Raw genomic sequence first — 27500 nt, forward strand, 5'->3', positions numbered from 1 at the left:
GCATTTTTGTATGTTGAAAACGTGTTTTTTGTGAGATAGCTATGTACGCCATGAAGAATAAAAGTCCCATCTTCACAGTGTCCTATAGCTGACTGATCAGTGCTTCACTCTCTTAAAGGAACAGTGTCATATAGCTGACTGATCAGGGCTTCACTCTCTTAAACGAACAGTGTTCTATAGCTGACTGATCAGGGCTTCACTTTCTTAAACGAACAGCGTTCTATAGGAAGTGTCGCACAGCCGTGCGTGTGTGTAGTGTGTATGTGTGTGTGCACATGTGTGTGTATCATTGAATTTTAAACCCCAAATCAATATTTTTAACATAGAAACAACATGTTACTTATCAATAACCCAGTAAATAAATGTTCTCCTACTTCACAGTCCTGTCAGACTGTGAAGACATTCAGTCTACCGCACTCAACCCCACAAACACACATCAGAACTGATATTTTATTTGCTGTAATAGATGCATGGTGCTTAACTTTATGGCATAACTACAGGGTTAAAAAACCCTCATCAGACCGTGTGAGTACCCTGATGGTGTACCATTTTTATAAAAATATAAAGAAGGGCAATGTTTAGCTTCTAATAATAGGGTCACTTCAGGAAAAGTTATCAAATTTCATGTTGTAAAACTCAGGATAGGGTTTTTTTTTTACTCTAGGGTTACATGAGCACTTCCTGTTGGGTTTGAGAGCTGTATCATGAAGCAGGATTTAGCTGGATAACTGCACTTCCAAATCTGTTCCGGGTTTTACTGAGTAACCCTGCTTCATGACAGCCTCCAGGTTTTTCTCCACATACAGGCTGTGAGGTCTGTTCTCTTTCCCTCCTGTCCTGGAGTCCCGTGTGTAGGGGGCCCCCCAAAACGCCAGGTCGATGGGGAGCAGCACACTCTCTTCCCCTCTGCGCCTGTCCCGCTGCACGCCAGTAACCACAGCAGCGGGAGGTCTCACAGGAAGTGCGTGACAGGAACTCGCCCCGCCTGTTCAGACTTCCTAACACCCAGACCTGGCTTTTCATGCCTCACCCCTTTCAGTTTGGGGAGATTAAATATTTATTTAACTTTACTTTTATTTATCCAGATAATAACCACTGATGCAAAAGTCTCCAAAAAACATCTGGTCCTGCATTACCACCTTACAGCAGTGTGCTGTGGCCTGGGCCCATGATTGAAATTCAAGGAAAGGAAACTCGTTAAAAATAGTCACCAAAGTCCGTCTGACTGACTTCATCTGTTTTCCGTCGCCATGGAAATGGTGTTTACGCAAGTCCTGAGGCCCCTAAAGCAAGCATGTTCCCACTCAGGTAATACAGGTCAGTTATGCTGTTCATTGCGCATTAAACGTTTTATTTCTTTCTTCTAAAACTGCGACTGTGTGGTTTGTGTGTAGCTGCTGAAACCCACATGCTGCTTTCCGTCACTGGGCTGTAGCAGCCCCGGTGCAGCGATGTTGTGTTTGACGTGTCGCCCCCTACAGGCTGGGATGTATAGTGACTGCAGGGCTGCAGGTGTGTCCCTGGCTCTTGTAGAAGCTCCAGTATTGGCGGAGGTGCTGGGGCTCCAGCCTGTGCAGCACCAGGACCCCAGCGTAGGTGCAGGGGGGCAGAGAGGGGGCGAACTCGAAGGGCAGGAACGCGGGGTGGGGCTGCGTGGTCACGTTGGCCACCCGCGCGCACATGCCCACGTACACGTCATCGATGGGGAAGAGCGGCACGCTGGCCGACGCGCCCAGGAGCAGCCGCACGGTCTCCCGGGAGACCAGGTAACCGCCCCCGCCCAGGTAAGGGGGGTAGGGCCCGCCGTGGTACAGGGACTGGGGCACGTAGTACTTGTTCCACCACAGGCGGACGGGGTAGGTCCCCACGAAGGCGTGGCCCAGGTACAGCGGGTGGGCGGGGCCGCGGTGGAGGCGGAGCAGGGCCAGGACTCCGCCCACGTCCACGAAGACGTCGTCGTCGGTGCGCAGCACGTAGCGGGCGGCGCCGAGGCGCTCCGGGCAGAACCAGCGCCAGAACAGGAGCTCCTTCAGCGTCACGTTAAAGAACGACTCCCGGAAATCCCACTGCAGGATGTCGCCGTGGCGACGGCTCTCCTCCAGCACCGCCGCTTGGTCCGCCCCCCTGCTCCGCGCGCCCCAGCAGGAAGACGGTGCACACGGCCGCCCCCGCCCCTGCCCCGGACCCCGCCCCGCCCCAGGTGTCCCGCAGCGCGGCCCGGTTCTCGCGGTGGCCCGCGTGCGACTTGACGGCCAGCAGGAGGGTGAGGGTGCGGGACGAGGGGCAGGTGCGGGGGCGGAGCAGGACGGGGTACGTCTGCACGTGGCGGGACAGCAGAAAGGCACGGTGGAGCTCAGAGGGACCCGTCCCGTACAGGAACACCACCCCAAACACCAACCCAGCGCACAGAGCCAGGGCCCACGCACGCGTACGTGCCCACCTCAAACCTGGCACTGACCACCTGCCTGGGGGGGGGGGGGGGGATTAAACCATTACAAAGCCAAATTTCTCTAAAAACATGACTAAAAAACATCATAAATAAAAACACAATGACAGTTCCCTGAAACCCTTTGAGTTCACTCTTGAAACAAAAGTCAGACAAACCTCCAGTCAACATTCTACTTTGGGCAACATACTATGGGGACAAATTCCCTTCTAGAGGACACCGACAAAACATTAGTACATTCCTACCCCCAAAAAGATTTTGTCACTTATTTATTTATAGTTAAGCGCGCAATGCGTTTTAACCAAGAGCAAAGGAACGCGAGAAGATGAAACTCATGCAAAGCTTTAAACAAATATAGGACAGCAAAGAGCTAGCCGTTCGGAAAGAACGCAGGCTTGGTATACGAGCCGAGGGTTAAAGCTGGGTCATCCAATTTAACAGCTTATTTATGCAAATCTACTTTTGTACGTCGCTCTGATTGAGAGCGTCTGCTAAGAGTTCGTAATATAGCCTAATGCTATGCAGACCATACACACAATTTGTATTTCGTCGCAGGGTCCTTTCATTAGATTACATTACATTTATTTGGCAGACGCTTTTATCCAAAGGGACGTACAGAAAGTCAATTTCATGGTCATAGACAACTGCTAAACACAGGTTCAGTAAGGTACAATACTTATTTTGTACAGCTATTTCTAGCCAGAACACAGTTTAGTTCACACAGTGAACACTATTCAAGCAAGAGTGCCCCAAATGAATCGTTTCTGTTTCAGCTAGGCAATAGGCTAAATTATTATTGACACTGGCATGTTCATAATTAACGTCACATTTTATCCCTTATTTCAACGCACCTGACACCTCACATGGTGTCACTGTTAACACGTGGTTCACGTTTTCGTTATTTTTCAGTTTTTCAGTCTCAATCCATTGCCCAAAGCTGGCCCTCTCCAAACCCGTGTGTCTAATATAAACAGCGGTTCTACCAGCATTCGTATCGAGTTTTTAAGAGGACTAGCTTAGGTTAATATTGTTGAAACTAGTTCATATAATTCATACAGACTAACACTGATGCCTTGTGCAATACATCAAGCCTAGAGACTACAACCTACCAGCCGTCATTTGCTAGTACAACCATATCTTATACATATGTTGACATAATTTAGCGATACTGTGTCGAGTTAATTTAGACTAATTCAGCAATATAATCCAAACTTTTTTTAACCAGAAATGTAGCGCTGCGATACAATTCAGCAACTCACCCATCTCCCCCACGGCAGCGATTCCATTTGAGAAGGGAGAGTACCGCTGAAAGTGACGAGACTCGCTGAACCGAAAGCCAGCTGCTCATTCGTCCATTTTAACAGAATGTCTCCCGACCGGTTCCGAATACAATCCGTGATCACGTGAGTGGGGCCACCTGCCATCGAAAATGAAGTCTGTGGGCGATGAAGTTTGAAGACAAAGCAAATGGAAGCCGGCCAAACCGACACTGTGGTAAAGTAATTATAAGGGAAAATATGGAATTAACGACTTAATTAACGATCAATGTATCTGTCAAACATGTATGTCTGTGAACTGTGCGACGCCGAATGGCCAACTCTTTAGGTTAAGACTTGCAGATATCATATTGTTTCTATATTTATATCGACCTAGTTGGGCTTGTAGCTTGAGCCATTAAGGCTCGCGGTTCGAGTCGTGCCTGCTTTTATGTGCACGCGGCCGGTCAGTTTACCGCTTTTATTTAGGGTCGGTCCAATTAAAGAATATTTAATGAGAAAAACAATTTCACCGTTTGTATTTATTTAATTTTTAAATTTATTTTTTATTTCCACTAGAGGGCAGTCCAGACTGAGTACCTAAAACGTAGGCCCCATGACTGCAACAAACAGGGAATTGATATTACTTATTTTCAAATGCTTTATATATGTAGTTGATATAACGTTAAAGTGTTTTTACATTGTGCGGTTTGTTTTCAGACGCTACATCTATGAGCAGATTAGTTTCATAGCGTGTATTCGCAATTCTAAACATACACGATCTTATCTCGTGTTGTTTGACTGCTACTTTGCTTGAGTGCAGCAGGCTCTTACTGCATACGCCATAGGCTACTTCCAAACGAAAAAATATTAACCGCAATTTTCTAAAATTTAATTTGATAATGTACACTCGTACATCCCCCAGAGGCACATAGTCGTTGTTAAACTTGCTTTATTACTTTAAGTATGTATGTTTTTTGCTTTTGGCTACGAACCCCCAAATGTCATATATCTTTTCAAAATATCTTGCATACACATCGTACACAGAAAACTGTGGGCCAGTCAATATAACGTACACTAACTCTAATTTTGCTCATTTTATATAAATAAAATAAATGAATCCAGAAGGCAAGCTATTTTCTCCTGATGTTATGTGAGTGGGAGCCCCCTTTGTTAGACACACATCCTGCATCTTTCCTATTTTTTGCTAAAACGGAGCACGCCTGACCCGTACATACAGCTGTACGTCTTCTGTAGGAAGTACAATAACTACATCTCACATATTTTATATTTACAAAATATATCCTGCATTATTTTAAAATCGCTCATATATATGTCCACATGTAGTGGTGTTGCAATAGAGTAGTGGGGGTACAGCTTGCGATGCTGCACTGCCCTTGTGCCAAGACATATTGGAGACAAATAATAAGTAATATGGCGGTTGGTTGAGAAATGAAAGGCCTCCCTGATTGTGTTGTTGCTGTTCCGGTGAAGCACCCACCCACTGACCCACCCATGCAAGCAAGCCGTGTGCTGCTGGTACGCACCCACTGACCGACTGACCAACTGACCGATCGAGCCCCTCACACACCCAACCAGGAGGAGGTTCCGTTTCAGCGCGAGTCTGCTCACCGAGGCCTTGTTTCCCAGGGCAACGGTGTGGCCAGTTATCACACAGCCAGCACCAGGACGATCCACAAGGCTGTACCACTGACCGCTAACACCCCCCTCCCCCAGTCTGTCCCCCCCAATCCACCCTCCCCGACCCTCTCTAGGTCCGTGTGCTGTTTCCCAGAAGAAGCAGAATGAGAGGAGAGCACATTTCCTTTATTGGAGAAATAATCACAGCTTTGATTGCGAACAGAAATGGAGTCTCAGCATTTTACTTAACTGCAGGAGAGCATGAGCTGCAGTCCTGGGACAGACTGTGACTGGTGGGGTGGGGTGAGGTGAGGTGGGGTGGGGTGGGGTGGGGTGGGGTGTCTGCTCTTCTGCTCCCTCCACCCCGGGGTTTGGGTGGTGAGGTGAGGGTGACAGGAAGCAAACGGGGGGGCCTGGTTCGCTTGTCCTGATTACGGCTGATAGAGCTGGTGTGAGAGGCTCAGCCTCCAGCTGCTGCAGCTTTTGCGGTCTGTAATGGACCTGGCTGCTTCCTGTTATAGAGTATTGATCGGACCGGAGTGGGGAGGGCGGTTTTCATCGCAATCTCTGTTTGGCAGAAAGACACACTCCACACCCAGAAATACATGCAAGTCAGTACTATGTATGGAGAGAGATAGGCTATGTATATATATATATACACACACACACACACACACACACAAACATGCGCTACACATCAGTGCTTTCTGTGGTCCCGCCTGTCCAGTGACCATGTGTGCGCAGGTTCTGTTCCGGGGTTGTGACCCTGCCCATGGGAATCCGATATGAGGACAGGTTCTGAGCCGTCAAGAGCAGCATGAGCGTGGCAGTGAGGGTCGCCGCCCAACTGCATGCTGGGAGGGCCACCTGTGCGTGGGGGGAGGAGGGGGGAGGAGGACGAACAGACAGAACCGTTATCCCTCGGTTACTGTGGTGGTGAGGCAGCAGGAGTGTAATTCCCAAAGGAGAGATTAACAATGGCAACATCACTCAGGAAATACTGCAGAGAGACTACCTGCCATTCTGTGTGTATGTGCGTGTGGTGTGTGCGTGCGTGCGTGTGCGTGTGAGTGATAGCGTTCGAGTTTTGCATTAATGCCCTTGTAAAAAGCGCAAGTTGCAAAGGCAACGTTGCCGCTGTGCCCTCCGTAGCCGTTTCATTGGTCTGTACCATATGACCACCGTTACATTTAGGCCTACATGGCTCAATCTGAATACTACCTATTAATATAAGAATATTGGTGTGCATGGAAACGTGTTCAATAATTTGAAGTTAGAATAAAAAATCGACAGCCCGATTAACTGCATGCATGCATCTATTCACATAGCTACTACATTATGATTTTTTTCCAGCACCATGCCGCGAAAAGAACGCAAACTATTACAAAATAAAAGGCTACTCCAGATATCTGCTGCTCAAAGCAGAACTCTGGATTCCTTTTTCATGAGGTGAGTTTAAAGTAGCTAGACAGCTGGCTAGGTAGAATAATCTTATGTGCAGTGTTTATCTCTCAATAAAGCGTCAGTTTATAAAGTTCACTGTAAATCAATTTATTATCTGTAATCTATTCACAATGATATACATTATATATTGTATGATAAAAATTGTACAACTGTCTTTAAAAAGGAATATGGCTGGGCTGGATGGTTTGTTGTATTTAGACCTAGTTAAGAGTTGACTTCTGATCCCTTTAATATGTTTCAGTCAGAATAAAGTAGATCAGCCTGACCAGCCAGAAGCTCAGGGAGTGCCCTCAACCCAGCCAGCAGGTCAGGGAGTGCCGTCAACCCAGCCAGCAGGTCAGGGAGTGCCCTCAACCCAGCCAGCAGGTCAGGGAGTGCCCTCAACCCAGCCAGCAGGTCAGGGAGTGCCGTCAACCCAGCCAGCAGGTCAGGGAGTGCCCTCAACCCAGCCAGCAGGTCAGGGAGTGCTGTCAACCCAGCCAGCAGGTCAGGGAGTGCCCTCAAACCAGCCAGCAGGTCAGGGAGTGCCGTCAACCCAGCCAGCAGGTCAGGGAGTGCCCTCAAGATTAATCAGAACAACTCCGCGAACAGTCGAGTTAGTTGCCTTTGGTGCCCTGGCTATTCGCCTTGGTGCCCTGGTAAAATTAGGCGTCATCCAAGGTAAAGTTGCCTTGCCCTAAAAACAACGAATTTCGAACCCTGGTGAGTGGGTGTGTGCGCGTGTGTGTGTGTGTGTGTGTGTATGTGTGAGGTGGATGGACGGATTCTTACCGTTGCTAAAAGGTTGCTAAGGGCGATGTCAGCATATGCTGAGAGGAAGGCTGAAAGAGGAAAATGAAGGTTACATTACATTACATTACAGGCATTTAGCAGACGCTCTTATCCAGAGCGACGTACAACAACAGTTCGAGGTGCAGAGGTGCAAAATAAACACACTAGAGTGAAGTAAAGATCATAGTGCCAGAAGTGACTACATAGATCAGGACTCCAACCCTGTAGAGTAACCTGTTCAGCAAACAACAATCCTGCCAAGTACAAACTAGCACTGAATTGAGGTTGGTGATGTACGTCACTTTGTATTGTACGCCCAATAAATGTAATGTAAATGATGAGGGCAGTTTAATACATGACATAGTGCAGTTGTAGCAGTTATGTAGTGTTTACACATGACATAGTGCAGTTGTAGCAGTTATGCAGTGTTTACACGTGACATAGGACAGTTGTAGCAGTTATGCAGTGTTTACACATGACGCAGTTGTATCAGACCCTTAGGCTGTAGGTTTGGCTTCCACTGCCCCCTGCTGCGTCTCCTTTACCCAGAATGCTCTGCTCCAGCGGCTGAGACAGGGAGCTGGCGTGACAGGCACCGCCACCTCACCTCACTCTTCTCATGTTCATAATTACCACTCTTCTGATGAGGTAATTGAGCATCATTTGCATAATGCAGACGAATTTCCCTGCTTAACGAGGCTGTGCCGTGCTCAGAGACTGACCTCATGGGGGATGCGTTATGCAGATCGGGCCATTACAGCCTGCTGAGGTCTGCACACGCCAACAATGATAACAACACACTGCTGATAGCCAACAATAATAACAACACACTGCTGATAGCCAACAATAATAACAACACACTGCTGATAGCCAACAATAATAACAACACACTGCTGATAGCCAACAATAATAACAACACACTGCTGATAGCCAACAATAATAACAACACACTGCTGATAGCCAACAATAATATCACATCAGCACTCGCAACACACTGCTGATAGCCAACAATAATAACAACACACTGCTGATAGCCAACAATAATATCACATCAGCACTCGCAACACACTGCTGATAGCTAACAATAATATCACATCAGCACCCGCAACACACTGCTGATAGCCAACAATAATAACAACACACTGCTGATAGCCAACAATAATAACAACACACTGCTGATAGCTAACAATAATAACAACACACTGCTGATAGCTAACAATAATAACAACACACTGCTGATAGCCAACAATAATATCACATCAGCACCCGCAACACACTGCTGATAGCCAACAATAATAACAACACACTGCTGATAGCCAACAATAATATCACATCAGCACCCGCAACACACTGCTGATAGCCAACAATAATAACAACACACTGCTGATAGCTAACAATAATATCACATCAGCACCCGCAACACACTGCTGATAGCCAACAATAATATCACATCAGCACCCGCAACACACTGCTGATAGCCAACAATAATATCACATCAGCACCCGCAACACACTGCTGATAGCCAACAATAATATCACATCAGCACCCGCAACACACTGCTGATAGCTAATGAACCTGGGGGGGGGGTCAGACAGGGGGGCCACAGGAAGGAAGAAAGGGAGGGAGAGAGAGATGGAGAGAGGGAGGAGATGAAGAGAGAGGAAGAGGGAGACGGAGAGGGAGAGAGCTGGCGCTTACCGCTGGCGAGGGAGAAGAGGTGGGTCTTCCAGCTGATGGTGAAGAACAGGCCCCCCACACTCATGCAGCCCAGCGCCCCGTTAAACCCTGAAAGCCCAGAATACAGAGAGGAGGGGCGCACGGCCACGGAGAGACCTGCAACAAACAGAGTACACCTCATACTGCACACCTATACCACACACAGAGTACACCTCATACTGCACACCTATACCACACAGAGTACACCTCATACTGCACACCTATACCACACAGAGTACACCTCATACTGCACACCTATACCACACACAGAGTACACCTCACACTGCACACCTATACCACACACAGAGTACACCTCATACTGCACACCTATACCACACACAGAGTACACTGCACACCTATACCACACAGAGTACACCTCATACTGCACACCTATACCACACACAGTGTACACCTCATACTGCACACCTATACCACACACAGAGTACACCTCATACTGCACACACAGAGTACACCTCATACTGCACACCTATACCACGCACAGAGTACACCTCATCCTGCACACCTATACCACACACAGAGTACACCTCACACTGCACACCTATACCACACACAGAGTACACCTCATACTGCACACCTATACCACACACAGAGTACACCTCATACTGCACACCTATACCACGCACAGAGTACACCTCATACTGCACACCTATACCACACACAGTGTACACCTCATACTGCACACCTATACCACGCACAGAGTACACCTCACACTGCACACCTATACCACACACAGAGTACACCTCACACTGCACACCTATACCACACACAGAGTACACCTCATACTGCACACCTATACCACACACAGAGTACACCTCACACTGCACACACAGAGTACACCTCATACTGCACACCTATACCACACACAGTGTACACCTCATACTGCACACCTATACCACACACAGAGTACACCTCATACTGCACACACAGAGTACACCTCATACTGCACACCTATACCACACACAGTGTACACCTCATCCTGCACACCTATACCACGCACAGAGTACACCTCATCCTGCACACCTATACCACACACAGAGTACACCTCACACTGCACACCTATACCACACACAGAGTACACCTCATACTGCACACCTATACCACACACACAGTACACACACAGTGTGGTATAGGTGTGTGTACTGCACATCTATACCACACACACAGTACACACAGAGTGTGGTATAGGTGTGTGTACTGCACATCCATACCACACACACAGTACACACACAGTGTGGTATAGGTGTGTGTGAGATTGAATACTTGAGGTTGGTAGTGGTTTCCCAGAGCTCAATGGTCCCACAGAGCCTGCTGTGTCCGATGTGGCTCGAGCCATCAGCAGTACAATACAGCTTAAAAAACTAAAGACCTGTCACTGTTCTTCATTATACATTCATTTATTACACCACATTATCAGTCACGTCAGTGTTAAAGGACACATTTAGTGCTTTCAAACAGTAGTTTGGAAAACCGAAATTTTCTCTCCTAACTGGTTTGAGCTGTGCCCTGGTTTTCCAGGTGGGGTCACACAATGGGAATTGTTTTGGTTGGTTGAGCAGGTGCAGGTATTGTCATCTTTGCACACCCATAGTACAAATATATCTAATGCACCCTACGCTCAGTCAATCAGGCACTGCAGCATGTACACACAAGCCACCTCACCGACTCTCCTGACAAAGACATTAGTGCTCTAACTGCCCATCGCTGAGTTCATATATCTGGTATCATCTATCAGGGAACATTTCTCTTTTTTAAATGGGCATAAAAGGTCCATTTACTTAACAACCCGGAAGTTCCATGTATGCCCATCAGCCATATATTACATTACATTTATTTGGCGGACGCTTTTATTCAAAGCGATGTACAATAAGTGCATACCAAAGGTCATTGGAACAACTACAAAACACACGTCCGATAAGGCACAATACTCATTTTGTGTGGTTATTCATAGCCATGAAGACATTCAGTGCAGTTCACACAGTAAATATTACTCTGACCTAATCTGTGCTGAGTCAAACTAGGAGGCATTACATCAAGACGATACAAGGCACAATAAGTGCTGGATGGAGGTACAAGATATATACATACATATACGCACTCATTGGACACATACTCTCACACACACACACTCACACACTCACGCGCACTTTCACACTCTCACACACACGCACATTCACTCACACTCACTCACACACTCACGCGCACTCTCACGCACACGCACATTCATTCACACACACGCACATTCACTCACACTCACACACACTCCTGCGCGCACACACACACACACACACACACACATACTCACACTCACACACACACCCCCACTCACACACACACACACACACACAGGATACAGTAGCAGGACGTTTCATGAGTCATATTATCTCGTTTCCGTTGTCGATGGTGTGATTCAAGAAGGCTTTCATCTCATTAGTCCTAATATCCCTTTAGCTTGCAGTACAGACACAAGTACAGACACAACTCGTCCTGTCCACTGACTGTTCTCACTGAATGATCACCTAATGTTCCTCTCGGTGTAACTACAGACACAACTCTTCCTATCCACTGACCGTTCTCACTGAATGATCACCTAATGTTCCTCTCGGTGTAACTACAGACACAACTCTTCCTATCCACTGACTGTTCTCACTGCACGAGCACCTAACGTTCCTCTCGGTGTAACTATGGACACAAATCTTCCTATCCGCTGAGTGTAGTCTTGTGAATATATCTCATCCTCTGTCCTGCGTGGCTTGCTGTACAGTTAGCGGGTATGTCGTAGTCTGGCTCAAACAGACTAAAGAGATTTCCACATCTGTGCAAATAAGCCAGTTCTATAAGGGCTCATTAGGGCTCATTATTAATTAAGCTGTCAAAATCATTTTTGTAGCCGAGGCTCTATTTTCATAACCTGCGATTTCGAGAGCTTTGGAAAAATATGCCATTTCCTCTAACTGCCCATTGCTATGGTAACAGGTGTGCATGAATGCGTTTAGCATGTGTGTTTGAGAGAAAAACCTTCTCAGGGAGTAAACCAAGTTGCCTCGTTTGATATTTGTACGTTAAATATTAAGGTCATGAGAAGACAAGGGACAGTGGTACAGATGCTGGGGTGCAGTTTATAGTTCAGCTTTCTGCTCAACGGCCTGCTGGTTATGCACAGGTACTGAGGACAGGTAGGGAATGGGTTGGGCAGGTTTTGGTTGGGCAGGCTTCAGGGTGTTTGAGCAATTCAGGTTTTGGACAGGTCTGGAGACAAGGGCTGTGGACACACACACATGCACACACACACATATGCACACACACACACACACATATGCACCCACACACACACATACGCACACACATATGCACCCACACACACACACACACACACACATACACATACACATACACATATGCACATACACACACACACACACACACTAATGGCTCTTCTTCCTGTTGCTCCAGTGGCTCTGTGACTCACACAGTTCTGCAGTCAAACTCCGCCCCCATAACCACCCTGGGAAACGACTGCCATCCCTTCCTCCTGTTCTGTGTTTTCATTGGTCGATTCTCTTGCTCTGTGGGAGGTCCGCAGGCTCTGAAGTCTCCAGACTCCAGTCTGGCGTGCCTCCCCAGCCAAGCCCCCCCGCCACCGGGGGCCGTGACTCAGACCCTGCCTCTCACTGCATCTGAGACTGACTGGAGGTGGGTGGGGCTGCAGGGTCTACTGACGGGCTAGAGGTTCAGGCCCCCCCCTCACCTGCTAGCATTCCTGCCCCCCCCCACCCCCGTCACCCCCCCACTCACCTGCTAGCGTTCCTGCCCCCCCCCACCCCCGTCACCCCCCAGACTCACCTGCCAGCATTCCTAACGCTGCCCCCCCACCCTCGTCACCCCCCCCACTCACCTGCTAGGATTCCTAACGGTGCCCCCCCCACCCCGACCCCCGTCACCCCCCACTCACCTGCTAGCGTTCCTGCCCCCCCCCCCACCCCCGTCACCCCCCCACTCACCTGCTAGCGTTCCTGCCCCCCCCCCCACCCCCGTCACCCCCCCACTCACCTGCTAGCGTTCCTGCGGCGGACCCCAGCAGGGCGTGGACACACAGCAGAGGGGAGAAGAGGAGCACGGCTGCCAGGATCAGCACAGAGGGCCAGAGCGTGCCACAGGCATAGATCTGCCCCACGCCCAACACCACCCCCTGCAGGAGCTGTGAGGAACAGCACACAGACTGCACAATTACTGCCGCAGTAACCCCACACTAATCCCACACTAAACCCATAGTTACCCCACACTAACCCCTCAGTAACCAGAGTAACCCCTCAGTCAGCCCACACTAATCCCACACTAACCACACTAACCCCTCAGTAACCCCACACTAAGCACACTAAACCCACACTAACCCCTCAGTAACCCCATACTAAGCACACTAAACCCACACTAACCCCTCAGTAACCCCACACTAAGCACACTAAACCCACACTAACCCCTCAGTAACCCCACACTAAGCACACTAAACCCACACTAACCCCTCAGTAACCCCACACTAAGCACACTAAACCCACACTAACCCCTCAGTAACCCCACACTAAGCACACTAAACCCACACTAACCCCTCAGTAACCCCACACTAAGCACACTAAACCCACACTAACCCCTTGGTTAATCCCACAGTAACCTCACACTTACCCCACAGTAACCCCACTCTAACCCCTCAGTAACCAGAGTAACGCCACATAAACCACCCTGTAAAGATGGCCGTCATTCACAAACACAGGCTCCATCTTCTCAGGCTCAACACTCTATTTTCAGCCTGGAGCTGTCTCCATGGAGACACAACGAACACACCTTCAGTGGCTCCAGATACATATTTACACCCTGTGAAATCCCACAATGCTTTGGGGCGGGGGTGGTTTATTGAGGGCATCCTCGCAGCTCACACACTCGTCCGCATCATTCCTCAGTCAAAAGCAGAGTCAGGTGTAAAAGCAGAGTCAGGTGCATAAATAGGAACACAGTCGTGCTCACGGTGCTTTTGGAACTTAATCAAGTCCGAGCCAGAGACGAGAAAATTAGAGGAGGAGACATACCCAGGGAGAGGGGGGGGGGGGGAGGGAGGGAGGGAGAGAGAGAGGGAGGGAGGGAGGGAGAGAGAGAGGGAGAGGGAGAAGGAGGGCGGGGGGAGGACAGATTTTAGACATGGAGAGAGAAAGTAAGGAGAGCAAGACAGGGAAGGATAGAGAAGGGGGAGAGGCAGACGATGTGCTGGTAATTTCCGTTTGGAACACCAGCAGTAAATATCTTTGGGTTTAACGTTTGCAGGCTGCAGCTGTCAAAAATGGTGTTTTTATCGCCGACAGCTTTATTGGGGAGATGTATTGCAGTTTACAACCAGCACTGACTGTACAGTTTTGTACGGACCAGAGTTCAGCTCAGAACACAGAGTTCAATTCAGACGAATTATGGGACAGAGTCGACTTCCCCTGATTGTCTTGCTTTCGCTGTCCATCCTGTAACTCCGCGCTTGTTGTTTTTGAGGTCGCTGATTATTTTACTGTACACACTGTACAGTAAAATAGAGAACTCAATATTTCAAGGCAACTTGGATCACACATTTTTTTAGTTTTGCCAACTAACATTCATTAGTTCAGAAACAATTTCATTGTTAGAAAAACTTAATACTCAATTTTCTGAGCAAAACAACTAATGAATTTTAGTTGGCATAATGCCTTAAGCATCTAAGGTAAGCTTAAAACTCAAAAATTGAGTGAAGTTGCCTTGAAATATAGAGTTTTTTAAACAGTTTTTTCTACAGTGCAGGCTTAGCTACCAGGCCACAAAAATATATTTTTAAAAATGTACCATATATTTCATGACTGACTGGAGCCAAATAACTGAGATAACATGAAATGAATCCTGTCCCACGAGCCCAGACTGCACGTGTTCCTTTGCCACTCAGACACTTCCGCTGTCTGGTTTTCTTACGGTTGGTAACCCCAATATGATAAGTTTTGGTTTCTTAGTGTTTGGTGACTTCATCGCACTGTTTGGTGTGTCTGAGGGGTTGCTTGCACATTTACCTTGAGGCTTGGGGTTGGGATAAAATCAAATGTGATGCATGGTACAGCAAACAGTCTTAATCGCTTTAAAAGTTAACATAAAGTAAAGCAATTCAATACACTTCCAAACTTTTTTTTACAATTACAGACTTTTGGCAGTATCTGCCAAAATATTTATTGAACTCTCCCACCGTTCGTTGGAGACAAACACATTGTAATTCTGCGAGTTTAACCTGAAATGTGTTGTTCAAGCTCGATGCAATCTTGAATAAGAACCCAAGCCAAAGACAAACCAGACCTATTTGTAAACGTGCCAAACGTGCCCCATCTCCCATCTTTTGCTAAGTTTATCAGTTTTCTACCTCCTCTCTGATCTCCCTCTCTCTCTCTCTCTCTCTCTCGCTGTTCTCTCTCTCTCTTTCTCCCCTCCATGATCCTCTCTTTCCCTCTCTGTCTTCATCGCTCTCCCTCCCCTCTTTCCACCCCCCTCCCCCCGACCTGTGGGATGTGGAGTGTGGCGTTGGTGTCCTGCAGCGCCCCTGGTGGTGTGGCGGGGTGATGCGGGAAGTAGGGGTTGGTGGGGCCCGTGCAGGCGAGGTAGAGGAGGATGGCGGCGTTGAAGGGGAAGACGCTGACTGGCAGGTCCCAGCGGTCCAGCAGAGCACTGAGTCCACTGAAGAGGAACGTGCTGCAGACAGAACACACACATGGTGCATGAGTGTGTGTGTGTGTGTGTGTGTGTGTGAGTGTTTGTGTGAGTGTGTGTGTGTGAGAGAGAGAGTATGTGTGTATGTGTGTGAGAGTGTGTGCGTGCGTGCGTGCGTGCATGCGTGCGTGTGAGTGTGCGTGTGTGCGTGTATATGTGTGTGTGTGTGTGTGTCTCACCAGGTAGCTCCAGTCAGGCATGCTGGCAGCAGTAGCCACCAGTACCAGTCCCCTGCAGAGCTGAATATGCCGATCAGAAGAGCCACCAACATCCCATTAAAACCATGGAGCCCCCCTGCAACCTCCTCACTACCACACACACACGCACACACATGCACATACACACACACACATGCACATACACACACGCATGCACATACACACACACACACACACACACGCATGCACATACACGCACACACATGCACATACGCACACACACAGAAGAAAATTTTAATTTAGCGAACACGTTTTTCCTGAAACTTACATCATTGACTGGATATATCTCAGTATTTTGAATGACTGTGAGTGTGTGTGTATGTGTGTGTGTGTGTATATTTATGTGTGTATGTGTGTATGCGTGTGTGTATATTTATGTATGTGTGTGCGTGTGTGTATATTTGTGTGTGTGTGTGAGTGTATGTATGTGTGTATGTATGTATGCATGTGTGTATATTTATGTGTGTATATTTGTGTGTATGCGTGTGTGTATATTTATGTGTGTATGTGCGTATGCGTGTGTGTATATTTATGTATGTGTGTGTGTGTGTATATATATGTGTGTGTCTGTGTGTGAGCGTGTGAGTGTGTGAGTGTGTGAGCGTGAGTGTGTGAGCGTGTGTGTGTGTGAGTGTGTGAGCGTGTGTGAGCGTGAGTGTGTGTGTGTGTACCTGTCCTGGCCGATGATCAGGGCAGTCAGTGTGGAGGCCAGCAGGCCCATCAGCCCCAGCAGAGCCTGCCAGGGACTGTGCATCAGCAGGGCCCCCAGGATCACAGCTCCGCTCAGCGGGTTATTCGCCAGGATCACCCGCGACACCCCCCTCAGGCTCCACTCCACCAACTGCAGCAGGAAGGGCTGTTCTGAGCAGAACAATGCACACGCTAGTATCACTCATTTACACACACGCTACTGTCACTCATTTACACACACGCTACTGTCACTCATTTACACACACGCTAGTGTCACTCATTTACACACACGCTACTGTCACTCATTTACACACACGCTACTGTCACTCATTTACACACACGCTAGTGTCACTCATTTACACGCACGCTACTGTCAATCATTTACACACACGCTAGTGTCACTCATTTACACACACGCTAGTATCACTCATTTACACACACGCTAGTATCACTCATTTACACACACGCTACTGTCACTCATTTACACACGCTACTGTCACTCATTTACACACACGCTAGTATCACTCATTTACACACACGCTACTGTTACTCATTTACACACACGCTACTGTCACTCATTTACACACACGCTACTGTCACTCATTTACACACACGCTAGTATCACTCATTTACACACACGCTACTGTCACTCATTTACACACACGCTAGTATCACTCATTTACACACACGCTACTGTCATTCATTTACACACACGCTACTGTCACTCATTTACACACACGCTAGTGTCACTCATTTACACACACGCTACTGTCACCCATTTACACACATGCTAGTATCACTCATTTACACACACACTACTATCACTCATTTACACACACGCTAGTATCACTCATTTACACACACGCTACTATCACTCATTTACACACATGCTAGTGTCACTCATTTACACACACGCTAGTATCACTCATTTACACACACGCTAATATCACTCATTTACACACACGCTACTGTCACTCATTTACACACACGCTAGTGTCACTCATTTACACACACGCTACTGTCACTCATTTACACACACGCTAGTGTCACTCATTTACACACACGCTACTGTCACTCATTTACACACACGCTACTGTCATTTACACACACGCTACTATCACTCATTTACACACACACTACTATCACTCATTTACACACACGCTACTATCACTCATTTACACACACGCTACTATCACTCATTTACACACACGCTAGTATCACTCATTTACACACACACTACTATCACTCATTTACACACACGCTAGTATCACTCATTTACACACACACTACTATCACTCATTTACACACACGCTAGTATCACTCATTTACACACACGCTACTATCACTCATTTACACACATGCTAGTGTCACTAATTTATACTGCAACATACACACAACTCGTTTAGGCCTTATGCACTAGAAAAGCCAAACAACTAATTTGAGAATATGCTCATATCAGTTGTGCGTACATGTTTCTGTGCATGTATGCATGCCTGCATGTGTGTTTGCATACTTGTGTGGATATCTGTGTGTGTATGCGTGCCTACAGGTGTGTTTGCGTACATGTGTGGATGTCTGTCGCGTGTATGTGTATGTGTGCGAGTGTGTGTGTGTGAGAGTGTGTGCGTATGTGTGTGAGAGAGTGTGTGCGTATGTGTGTGTGTGTGTACGTGCGAGTGTGTGTGTGTGCGTTTATGTGTGTTTGTTTTGTTTCAGCAGCGTTTGACAGTGCAGCACTATTTGGACACAGGGTTTGGAAATGCATTGTTTAATGTTTCTCTCTCAGAGAGTTATAAATTATGAAGACAATCTTGAAATGATTAACCTTGTTACTGTTCTATATGAACCAAATTCTGTGATTTATTTAAGGCAGGTCAATGTCTTTTAAAAAGTTATTCAGACTTCCTTACTTTGTGACATTTTTGCTGGAAACTTAAGTTACCAGCATAATTGTTTTAAAAAACTGTTTTAACCCTCGACTCCGATAGGTTCAGACAAAATTCCTGCATTGTCAAATCAATAATTCTCTCCAAAGAAAATCATCTTAAATGTGCTCTATTCAGCTCCTATGCTTAAATGGGGTCATTTAAAAAAACTAAAAAAAAATAAGTAATTTTTGTCTGTTTGAAATGATTAAATGAATGAATGCGATGCTTACTGTCCATGGATTTGCGCAGCTGGGCCATGTCCCCGGTGCAGAGGAGCAGCGCTCTCAGGACACGCCGGCCCCTGCCGCCAGGACCGTCCGGAGGGGCGCCTTTATCCGAAACCCACATGGTGACCGTGGAGCACGCTGCAGAGAGGTCCGGAATCCGCCGCCCGTCCCGCCGCAGAGCGCTGTCCGGCTGGGCTGACCACGCGCGGCTTTTTAAAGCGCTCCTCTGGGCCGCGCGCGCTAGCGCATGAGGGGCAAAGTCCGCGCTCTGTTGGGTTTGAGGGGCTGGCGCTCGGGCGGATGCTCCCATGCCTTCTCTCGGTCTCATTCTCCAAACTTCTCTTTCTTCAGTTCCTTTGTTTGTTTGCCCTGGGGGCTCGGTGGTTAGTTAAAGACTTACCTCTTTCCTCAGTTTAACCATGTTAACCCAGTTTGACCAGTTTAACCATGGGCGTGGCTCAGGGCAATGTGCTAAATTGGATGTTTTATTCTTCACAAAGCTGTCTTAAGAATTTTTTCGGCTCAAATCAAACTGCAAAGATTATTTTTTAGCTTTTGGAAGGTTGAAAGCCTCCTGTCTAGCTCAGGTTCTGAATCAATGTGTCAATCAGTTTTTTGTTTTTTTTTGGTCAGATATTTTTACTCAAATCTGTCACACTGTAGTCCGTAAAACAGTGAATACTTTGTTTGAACTCCATACGAAATACAAAAATTTTAGAGCACCTGCCCCTTTTGCTCCAAGTGTCTAAGGGATGGGCAGGTACAGGTAGAATGGACAGGTACAGGTGCTGTGGGTCAGAGGTACAGGTAGAATGGACAGGTACAGGTGCTGTGGCTCTGGCAATGCACAGGTTTACAGCATTGCCGCTCCTGAGCCATTTCCTTCCTCAGTTTAAATAAAGAAACAAAGAGCTTAATAAACACCCCTCTTCCCTCCTATATTACCTGGATACCAAACGTCTCTCAGTTAATCATTCAGTGAGACAGAGATGGGAGAGAGGGAGGTGGAGAGAAAAAGGGATAGAGAGAGAAAGCAGAAGGGCAGGGTGAGTGAGAAGGAGGGAGAAATCTTTTTACTGATTTTTTTGTGTTGTATTATCGTGCCAATAAAGCATATATGAATCAGCAAGAGAGATGGATGGAGAGTTATGGAGACAAAGAGAGGGATGGAGAGGAGAGAAAGAGATGGGAGGAGAGGAGAGAAAGAGAGAGAAGTAAAGGAGAGAAAGAGGGGGATTGAGACAGAAAGAAAGAGATGGAGAGGAGAGAAAGAGAGGGGCAGAGAGGAGAGAAAGGGATGGAGAGGAGAGAAAGAAAGGGATTGAGAGGAGAGAAAGAGGGACAGAGAGGAGAGAAAGAGGGATGGAGAGGAGAGAAAGGTGGGAGGAGAGGAGAGAAAGAGGGATGGAGAGGAGAGAAAGGTGGGAGGAAAGGAGAGAAAGAGAGGAATGTAGAGGAGACAGAGAGCGGTGGAGAGGAGAAAGAAAGAGGGATGTGGAAGACAGAAAGGGTTTTCTATATTATATACTCTACTGATTCTGTAGGGATGTATGATATCGACCAGCCTCTCCCACTGTGGACAGAGAATGAGGGCCTCCTCACGGCGTCACCATGGAGACGCAGCTGTGACACCCCCGGGCCTGTGTATGACTAATACTGCGGGGAGCTCTGTGTGATCGATGGCATCTGCAGTCTGAGTATGACTGTGTAAGGTGTGCTTCTCTCTGAGTTTGACTGAGGATGCCTGTGTAAGGTGTGCTTCTCTCTGAGTTTGAGTGAGGATGCCTGTGTAACGTGTGCTTCTCTCTGAGTTTGACTGAGGATGCCTGTATAATGTGTGCTTCTCTCTGAGTTTGAGTGAGGATGCCTGTGTAACATGCTTCTCTCTGAGTTTGACTGAGGATGCCTGTATAATGTGTGCTTCTCTCTGAGTTTGACTGAGGATGCCTGTATAATGTGTGCTTCTCTCTGAGTTTGACTGAGGTGGCCTTGGGCCCAGGTGTGTTGAGGTTATGAGGGTATGGACTGCGGCACTTGGGATCGCATCTCTCGTGACATCCTAAGCTGGAGGGGAGACGTGCCGTAAGGTCATGAGTTCAAGCCTCTGCCCTGTCCTCAGGGTGAAGGGTTCAGAGGTCGGGCCATCCGTCAGTACCTAAGGGCGATGAGTTAATCAGCGATGAGGCCGGACAGGTTCGCTTTTCATCCTTTCACATCCTGAAGTAAACTTCTCAGGTGAGGTCCTGGTGGGAGGAGCCAACAGTGATGTTTGCTTTGCCTGGTGCAGCAATCACTCAGGTGTGCTCTTCTCCATGAGTGATGACATCAGTGGAAGTCTTCCAGCGATGGGCAGAGCTAGAGGACTCTCACAAGGTAAAGAGGGACCCAAACCTTTCGCACACTCAAATATCTTTCAAACATATATGCTCTTGAGTCCTTGGCAGAAAGCCTTGTTATTGACGATCGCTCTATTATGTTATAAGACGGCAGGATTTCTCACAGTGGAGCGTGTGAACGTCCTAGTCCCGCTCACACTACTGACGCATCACAACCTGCTGTGTCAATTAGGTGGACTGCAGACAGGTGTGTTCCCTCTTCTGTGCTCGATCACACCACAGTGTGCAGGTCAAGCTCACACAGACATGAGGAGTCTGAGGAAGAGGATTCATCTGCTGCTGAACTAGCAAATCTGCAGGCACCCAGTTGACCGGCAAGGGGGCGCTGGTGTGTGTTGAAATGCTGTAAGCTGATCTGCATGGCGACTGGCACAATCGGCACTGACACGGCCTGTGTGTGACTCCACCCTGCTGGTGGCAGGTTACCACAAGCCGCAATGGGGAAGTGCAGCCAGCCAATCAGCAGAGAGCAGCGGCTGTCTCTGTGGCTCCAGGAGGGAGTGTACAAGCAAACATCTCGATGTCACGGCAACCCACAGCCCTGCCTGATTACTGATCTCCCCAATCAATGGCTCCCCATGAGCGGGTCGTTCTGAGGAGTAGCTGTGTGTGTGTGTGTGTGTGCGTGTGCGTGTGTGTCTGTGTATGTGTATATGTATTTGTGTGCGTGTGTGTGTGTGTGTATGTGCGTGCATGTGTGTGTGTGCGTGTGTGTGTGTGTATGGGACGACTGCTGATGGCATCCCTTAGTGATTCCCCCAGTCCTGCCGGTACTGGTTGTTAGCCTGATTCGCTGCCTAGCCTCCTGGTAGGGGCTGGTCGTTAGCCTGATTAGCTGGCTAGCCTCCTGGTGGGCGCTGGTTGTTAGCCTGATTAGCTGGCTAGCCTCCTGGTGGGCGCTGGTCATTAGCCTGATTAGCTGGCTAGCCTCCTGGTGGGCTCTGGTCGTTAGCCTGATTAGCTGGCTAACCTCCTGGTGGGCTCTGGTCGTTAGCCTGATTAGCTGGCTAACCTCCTGGTGGGCTCTGGTCGTTAGCCTGATTAGCTGGCTAACCTCCTGGTGGGCTCTGGTCGTTAGCCTGATTAGCTGGTTAGCCTCCTGGTAGGCGCTGGTCGTTAGCCTGATTAGCTGGCTAACCTCCTGGTGGGCTCTGGTTGTTAGCCTGATTAGCTGGTCTCCTGGTGGGCGCTGGTCGTTAGCCTGATTAGCTGGCTAGCCTCCTGGTGGGCGCTGGTTGTTAGCCTGATTAGCTTGCTAGCCTCCTGGTGGGCGTGGCCTGACATTAATCAGCTCTGAGCTGCTGTGCGTTCCTGTGCAGAAAGATCCTGCCCCTAGTGACCCCCCCTCTGGTCCCGGGCGTCGGCCCCCTCAGGGGACGCGTCAGGCGGGTGACGGGGTCTTTGTAATGCTGCTGAGATGGCCTTGGGTTCCGACACGGGGGCAGAGCCTGCCCCGCTCGGACACCCGACCTTTCAACACAGAGACAGCCACTGATTTAAATGAGCTTAACCTGCACCATGTCTGACATTCAAACACACAGTCTGAGACACAGTGATGTGGCTACGGGTAAACACACACACACACACACAGTCTGAGACACAGTGATGTGGCTACGAGTAAACACACACACACACAAACACACAAACACATAAACACACACACACACACACACACACACACACACACACACACATAAACACATAAACACATAAACACACACACACACACACACACACACACACAGGCATACACAAACCTTCATACACGCACACACACACACACACACACACACACACACAAACACACAAACACATAAACACACACACATAAACACACACACACACACACACACACACAAACACATAAACACATGCGCACACACACACACACACACACACAGGCATACACAAACTTTCATACACGCACACACACACAAAAGACCAACCCTGTAGTAGCAGAAATTGCTCTACTGATTGATTTACTCCATTACTATGGCTGCTTTTAATCATTTCTTTTTTCTGTTTTTTCATTAATTCAGTGCCAAACCCCAGGCCTCTGTCTCTGCCTGCTCAATCTTTTCCACTGACTGACCCTCCACTGTCTCCACCTCACACAGGCCGTCCTATTACTGATGTTTTCAGTGAATTCACAGCTCTCAGTGAAAGCTGATACACTTGCTTTTCAGCAGGCCAATCACAGTGGCCCTTTAGCAGGAGGAATGTGGGTTTTTTCAAATGCAGACGTGTTCTGACCCCCCCCCCCCCCCCCCCCAGTCCGCTCACCTCCCATCTCTTCGTCCCGCCCGTCAGGGGGGACACTGGCGCTGAGATGTCGGCATATGCTGTTATGCGTAGTCATTGGAACACTGTCCCCGGATTTCAATTTCCTGTTTGATACACTGCCACGCCTGGCGAACTCCCAACACCCCCCCCCACCCCCTCTCAGCCCCCCCTCCAACAGACAAAATGACTGCAGCTTCCTGCCATGGCTTCTGAAAATACGGCTGCTAGCTCGGCGCGCTGATTACCTTAGCTTCCCATAGAGACTGTAGCCATGCTGCTGATCTTTTACAGACAGGGACAGGCCCTGCCTAACTGTCCTAGAATCATCAACGCCTGTCATAACACTGCAGGAAGAGCTAATGCAATCTTCCACAGTCCTCTTCAAAAGCACATATTCCCTCTCTCTCTCTCTCTCTCTCTCTCTCTCCCTGTCTTCCCTCTTCCTTTTTCTCCCTCTGTCACCTCTCTCTCACTCTCTCTCATTCTCTCTGTCTTTGTCTCTCTCTCTCATCTTCCTTTTTTCTCCCTCTGTCCCCTCTCTCTAACTAATTGGATTTAATTTGCATTGCATTATTGGCTGAAATTGTGTTCTTAATAAGGTTAGTAAGGCTTACGAAATCTGGTTTGTTGTTATTTTTGTGACCTAGTGTTGCTTATTAAAATGCACAGGCCCAGTGCTGGCTCCAAAGTCTGGCAGACAGCGTAGTGTGTGATTGCTGGAGATGTCCCTCCCGCACAGACAGAGCCCATCCCCCAGGGACAGAGCCCCTCCCCCAGAGACAGAGCCCCACCCCCAGGGACAGAGCCCCTCCCCCAGAGACAGAGCCCCTCCCCCAGGGACAGAGCCCCTCCCCCAGAGACAGAGCCCCTCCCCCAGAGACAGAGCCCCTCCCAGCGATGTGCGATAGGGAGCTTTTAGAAGCGATGCGTGAGTCCGATAAAGAGCATGAGGAGGAAGGAGGCCAGAGTGATTAGATCTGCAGAGGAATCAATGGAGAATATATGAGCCGGATCAGCTTACTGCTGGACGAAGATCAATGTTTGCTACAGGAGTGCAGCAGAGTGGCAAAGGCTTGTGTGTGTGTGCATATGAGTGTGTGTGTGTGTGTGTGTGCATATGAGTGTGTGTGTGTGTGTGTGTGTGTGCATATGAGTGTGTGTGTGTGTGTGTGTGTGTGCATATGAGTGTGTGTGTCTGTGTGTGTGCATATGAGTGTGTGTGTGTGTGTGTGTGTGTGTGTGTGTGCATATGAGTGTGTGTGTCTGTGTGTGTGTGTGTGTGTGCATATGAGTGTGTGTGTGTGTGCATATGAGTGTGTGTGTGTCTGTGTGTGTGTGTGTGTGTGTGTGCATATGAGTGTGTGTGTCTGTGTGTGTGCATAGGAGTGTGTGTGTGTGTGTGTGTGTGCATATGTGTGAGTGTGTGTGTGTGTGCATGAGTGTGTGTGTGCATATGAGTGTGTGAGTGTGTGAGTGTGTGTGTGTGTGTGTGCATATGAGTGTGTGAGTGTGTGAGTGTGTGTGTGTGTGTGTGCATATGAGTGTGTGTGTGTGTGCGTGTGTGTGTGTGTGTGCGTGTGTGTGTGTGTGTGTGTGTGCGTGTGTGCGTGTGTGTGTGTGTGTGTGTGTGTGTGTGTGTGTGTGTGCGTGCGTGTGTGTGTGCGTGTGTGTGTGTGTGTGTGTGCGTGTGTGCGTGTGTGTGTGTGTGTGTGTGTGTGTGTGTGTGTGTGTGCGTGTGTGCGTGTGTGTGTGTGTGTGTGCATGTGTGCGTGTGTGCGTGTGTGTGTGTGTGTGTGTGTGTGCGTGTGTGTGTGTGTGTGTGTGAGTGTGTGTGTGTGTGTGTGTGTGTGTGTGTGTGTGTGTGTGTGTGTGTCCCATTTATGTGACTAATAGGCGGTCCTCAGCCCTCCGGCGAGGAATAACTGCCAACCAGGGAAAATAATGCACAAATCAGGAGACGGAGGGAGGGAGGGAAAGAGAGAGGGAGGGGAGAGGGAGAGAGATAGGGAAGGGAGGGAGAGAGGAAGTGGGAGAAAACAAGAATGCAGTTCTTAACACAAAAGCATGGAGACAGCCCACCATTTCTGTATATCTCTGTCAATGAGCTAACCTCCAGTCCAAAGTTTTACTGCTATACTGTTCAGCTCCTGGCCTTGCTGTGAATGATGCAGAAGGATGTGCAGATGACCTGGTCCTGCCATCATGCCCTGAAGGTGGTTTATAGCAACACTCGCACCTGCTGGAGTAATACTGCCACACCTGGGCCCTGGCAAATATTTAAAATCTTTCCAAAAAAAAAGAGATAAAACCCACTACAATCTGGAGGTCAGGAAGCTTCCGTCTCTGCATCAGCAGATAAAAAGCTTGTAGAACTTGGATATTTTATGACCATGTCATCAATAGCATCATTGTTCTGTAGGGAAAGGAAATATTGGGTTCACTTATCACAGAGACTGCCCTTAATGAGAATAGCATCTGAAATGTCTGTCTGTATATACAGTGGGACCTCAGAGTTATTTTATTGATTAGCCTTTATTCATACAGGGTAGATTGACTGAGCACACATGCTCTTTTACTGCAATGCCCAGTTAATGCCCCCCCCCCCCGCCCCCCGCCCCCCATACACATACACTACATCGAGTACCCAAAATTAAGCCGCATGAGGAGAACATCTAAACGCCCAAATGGCTGGGATTTGAGGTCCTTCGTGCTGTGGGGTGACAGTGCCACCATGCCGCCCCAGAGTTCTGGATGGGCCGGCCAACCCAGCAGGGTACGTGCTGTACCAGGAAGTGTCACAGGCTGTCTCGTTTCAGGCTCCTCACTGTCCCAGCAACAGATCCCCTCTGTTAGCAGCCAGCTTTACGCAGGGGTGAGTCACTGCGTTTAATTGGCTCTAATGGAAGCACTGCTCTGTGTCACTGCGTTTCATTGGCTCTAATGGAAGCGCTGCTCTGTGACCGAGCGTTGGGGCCGTTTGACATCAACACGCCAGGAACAAGTTTCTAAGGGTGCCGGTAAAAGGCCATTTAAATTTTATTGATAGAATAGGGGGGAGGGGAGGGAGGGAGAGAGGAGGAGGTGAGGGAGGAAGAAGGAAGCAGGATATGGGAGAGGGGGGTGAAAGGAAGGAGGGAGAGGCTCCCCATCCCTCTCTCCTGTCCCCTGAAAGTGATCAGTCTCCGGCAGAGAAAGCTGTAAAGCGACCTTTGCTCAGGTTGGAAAGTGAAAGATTGACAATGTGTGAAAACTCCAAGAAATCATTGGCCTGCCTCCTCCTCTCTTCTGCTTCAGTGCGTGCAGCTCTGTGCTAAGTGTCACACCACCTCCTCTCCCAGTCCTGTCACCTCCTCTCCCAGTCAGGCCACCTCCTCTCCCAGTCCTGTCACCTCCTCTCCCAGTCAGGCCACCTCCTCTCCCAGTCCTGTCACCTCCTCTCACCTCCTCTCCCAGTCAGACCACCTCCTCTCCCAGTCAGGCCACCTCCTCTCCCAGTCCTGTCACCTCCTCTCCCAGTCAGGCCACCTCCTCTCCCAGTCCTGTCACCTCCTCTCACCTCCTCTCCCAGTCAGACCACCTCCTCTCCCAGTCCTGTCACCTCCTCTCACCTCCTCTCCCAGTCAGGCCACCTCCTCTCCCAGTCCTGTCACCTCCTCTCACCTCCTCTCCCAGTCCTGTCACCTCCTCTCCCAG

The 27500-nt window shown here is 48.6% G+C and overlaps 1 protein-coding gene and 1 pseudogene across 1 annotated transcript; both read right to left on the reverse strand.

The window, feature by feature from the left end:
* Window positions 1-430: 430 nt before the first annotated feature.
* On the reverse strand, window positions 431-3972 carry LOC118232410 (annotated as a pseudogene).
* Window positions 3973-5508: 1536 nt separating this feature from the next.
* On the reverse strand, window positions 5509-19368 carry si:dkey-183c6.7 (urea transporter 2). The gene is made up of 8 exons (XM_035427387.1): window positions 19132-19368; window positions 16955-17144; window positions 16245-16373; window positions 15858-16047; window positions 13363-13510; window positions 9277-9411; window positions 7579-7628; window positions 5509-6210 (listed from the first exon to the last, which is right to left on the reverse strand). Exons 1-8 carry the CDS (start codon window positions 19247-19249, stop codon window positions 6034-6036), a joined length of 1137 nt encoding a protein of 378 aa, XP_035283278.1. The 5' UTR covers window positions 19250-19368; the 3' UTR covers window positions 5509-6033.
* Between the last annotated feature and the right edge of the window lie 8132 nt (window positions 19369-27500).

The sequence above is a fragment of the Anguilla anguilla genome, chromosome 7 (genome assembly GCF_013347855.1).
Source record: "Anguilla anguilla isolate fAngAng1 chromosome 7, fAngAng1.pri, whole genome shotgun sequence".
NCBI classification, from domain to species: domain Eukaryota; kingdom Metazoa; phylum Chordata; class Actinopteri; order Anguilliformes; family Anguillidae; genus Anguilla; species Anguilla anguilla.

Excerpts from the sequence above, each read along its gene's own strand:
- si:dkey-183c6.7 (XM_035427387.1), bottom strand. The coding sequence starts at position 19,249 with ATGTGGGTTTCGGATAAAGGCGCCCCTCCGGACGGTCCTGGCGGCAGG. Across the intron at positions 17,145-19,131 it reads GCTGCGCAAATCCATGGACA|AACAGCCCTTCCTGCTGCAG; the intron begins GTAAGCATCGCA and ends TGTTCTGCTCAG. Across the intron at positions 16,374-16,954 it reads CTGATCATCGGCCAGGACAG|TGAGGAGGTTGCAGGGGGGC; the intron begins GTACACACACAC and ends TGTGTGTGGTAG.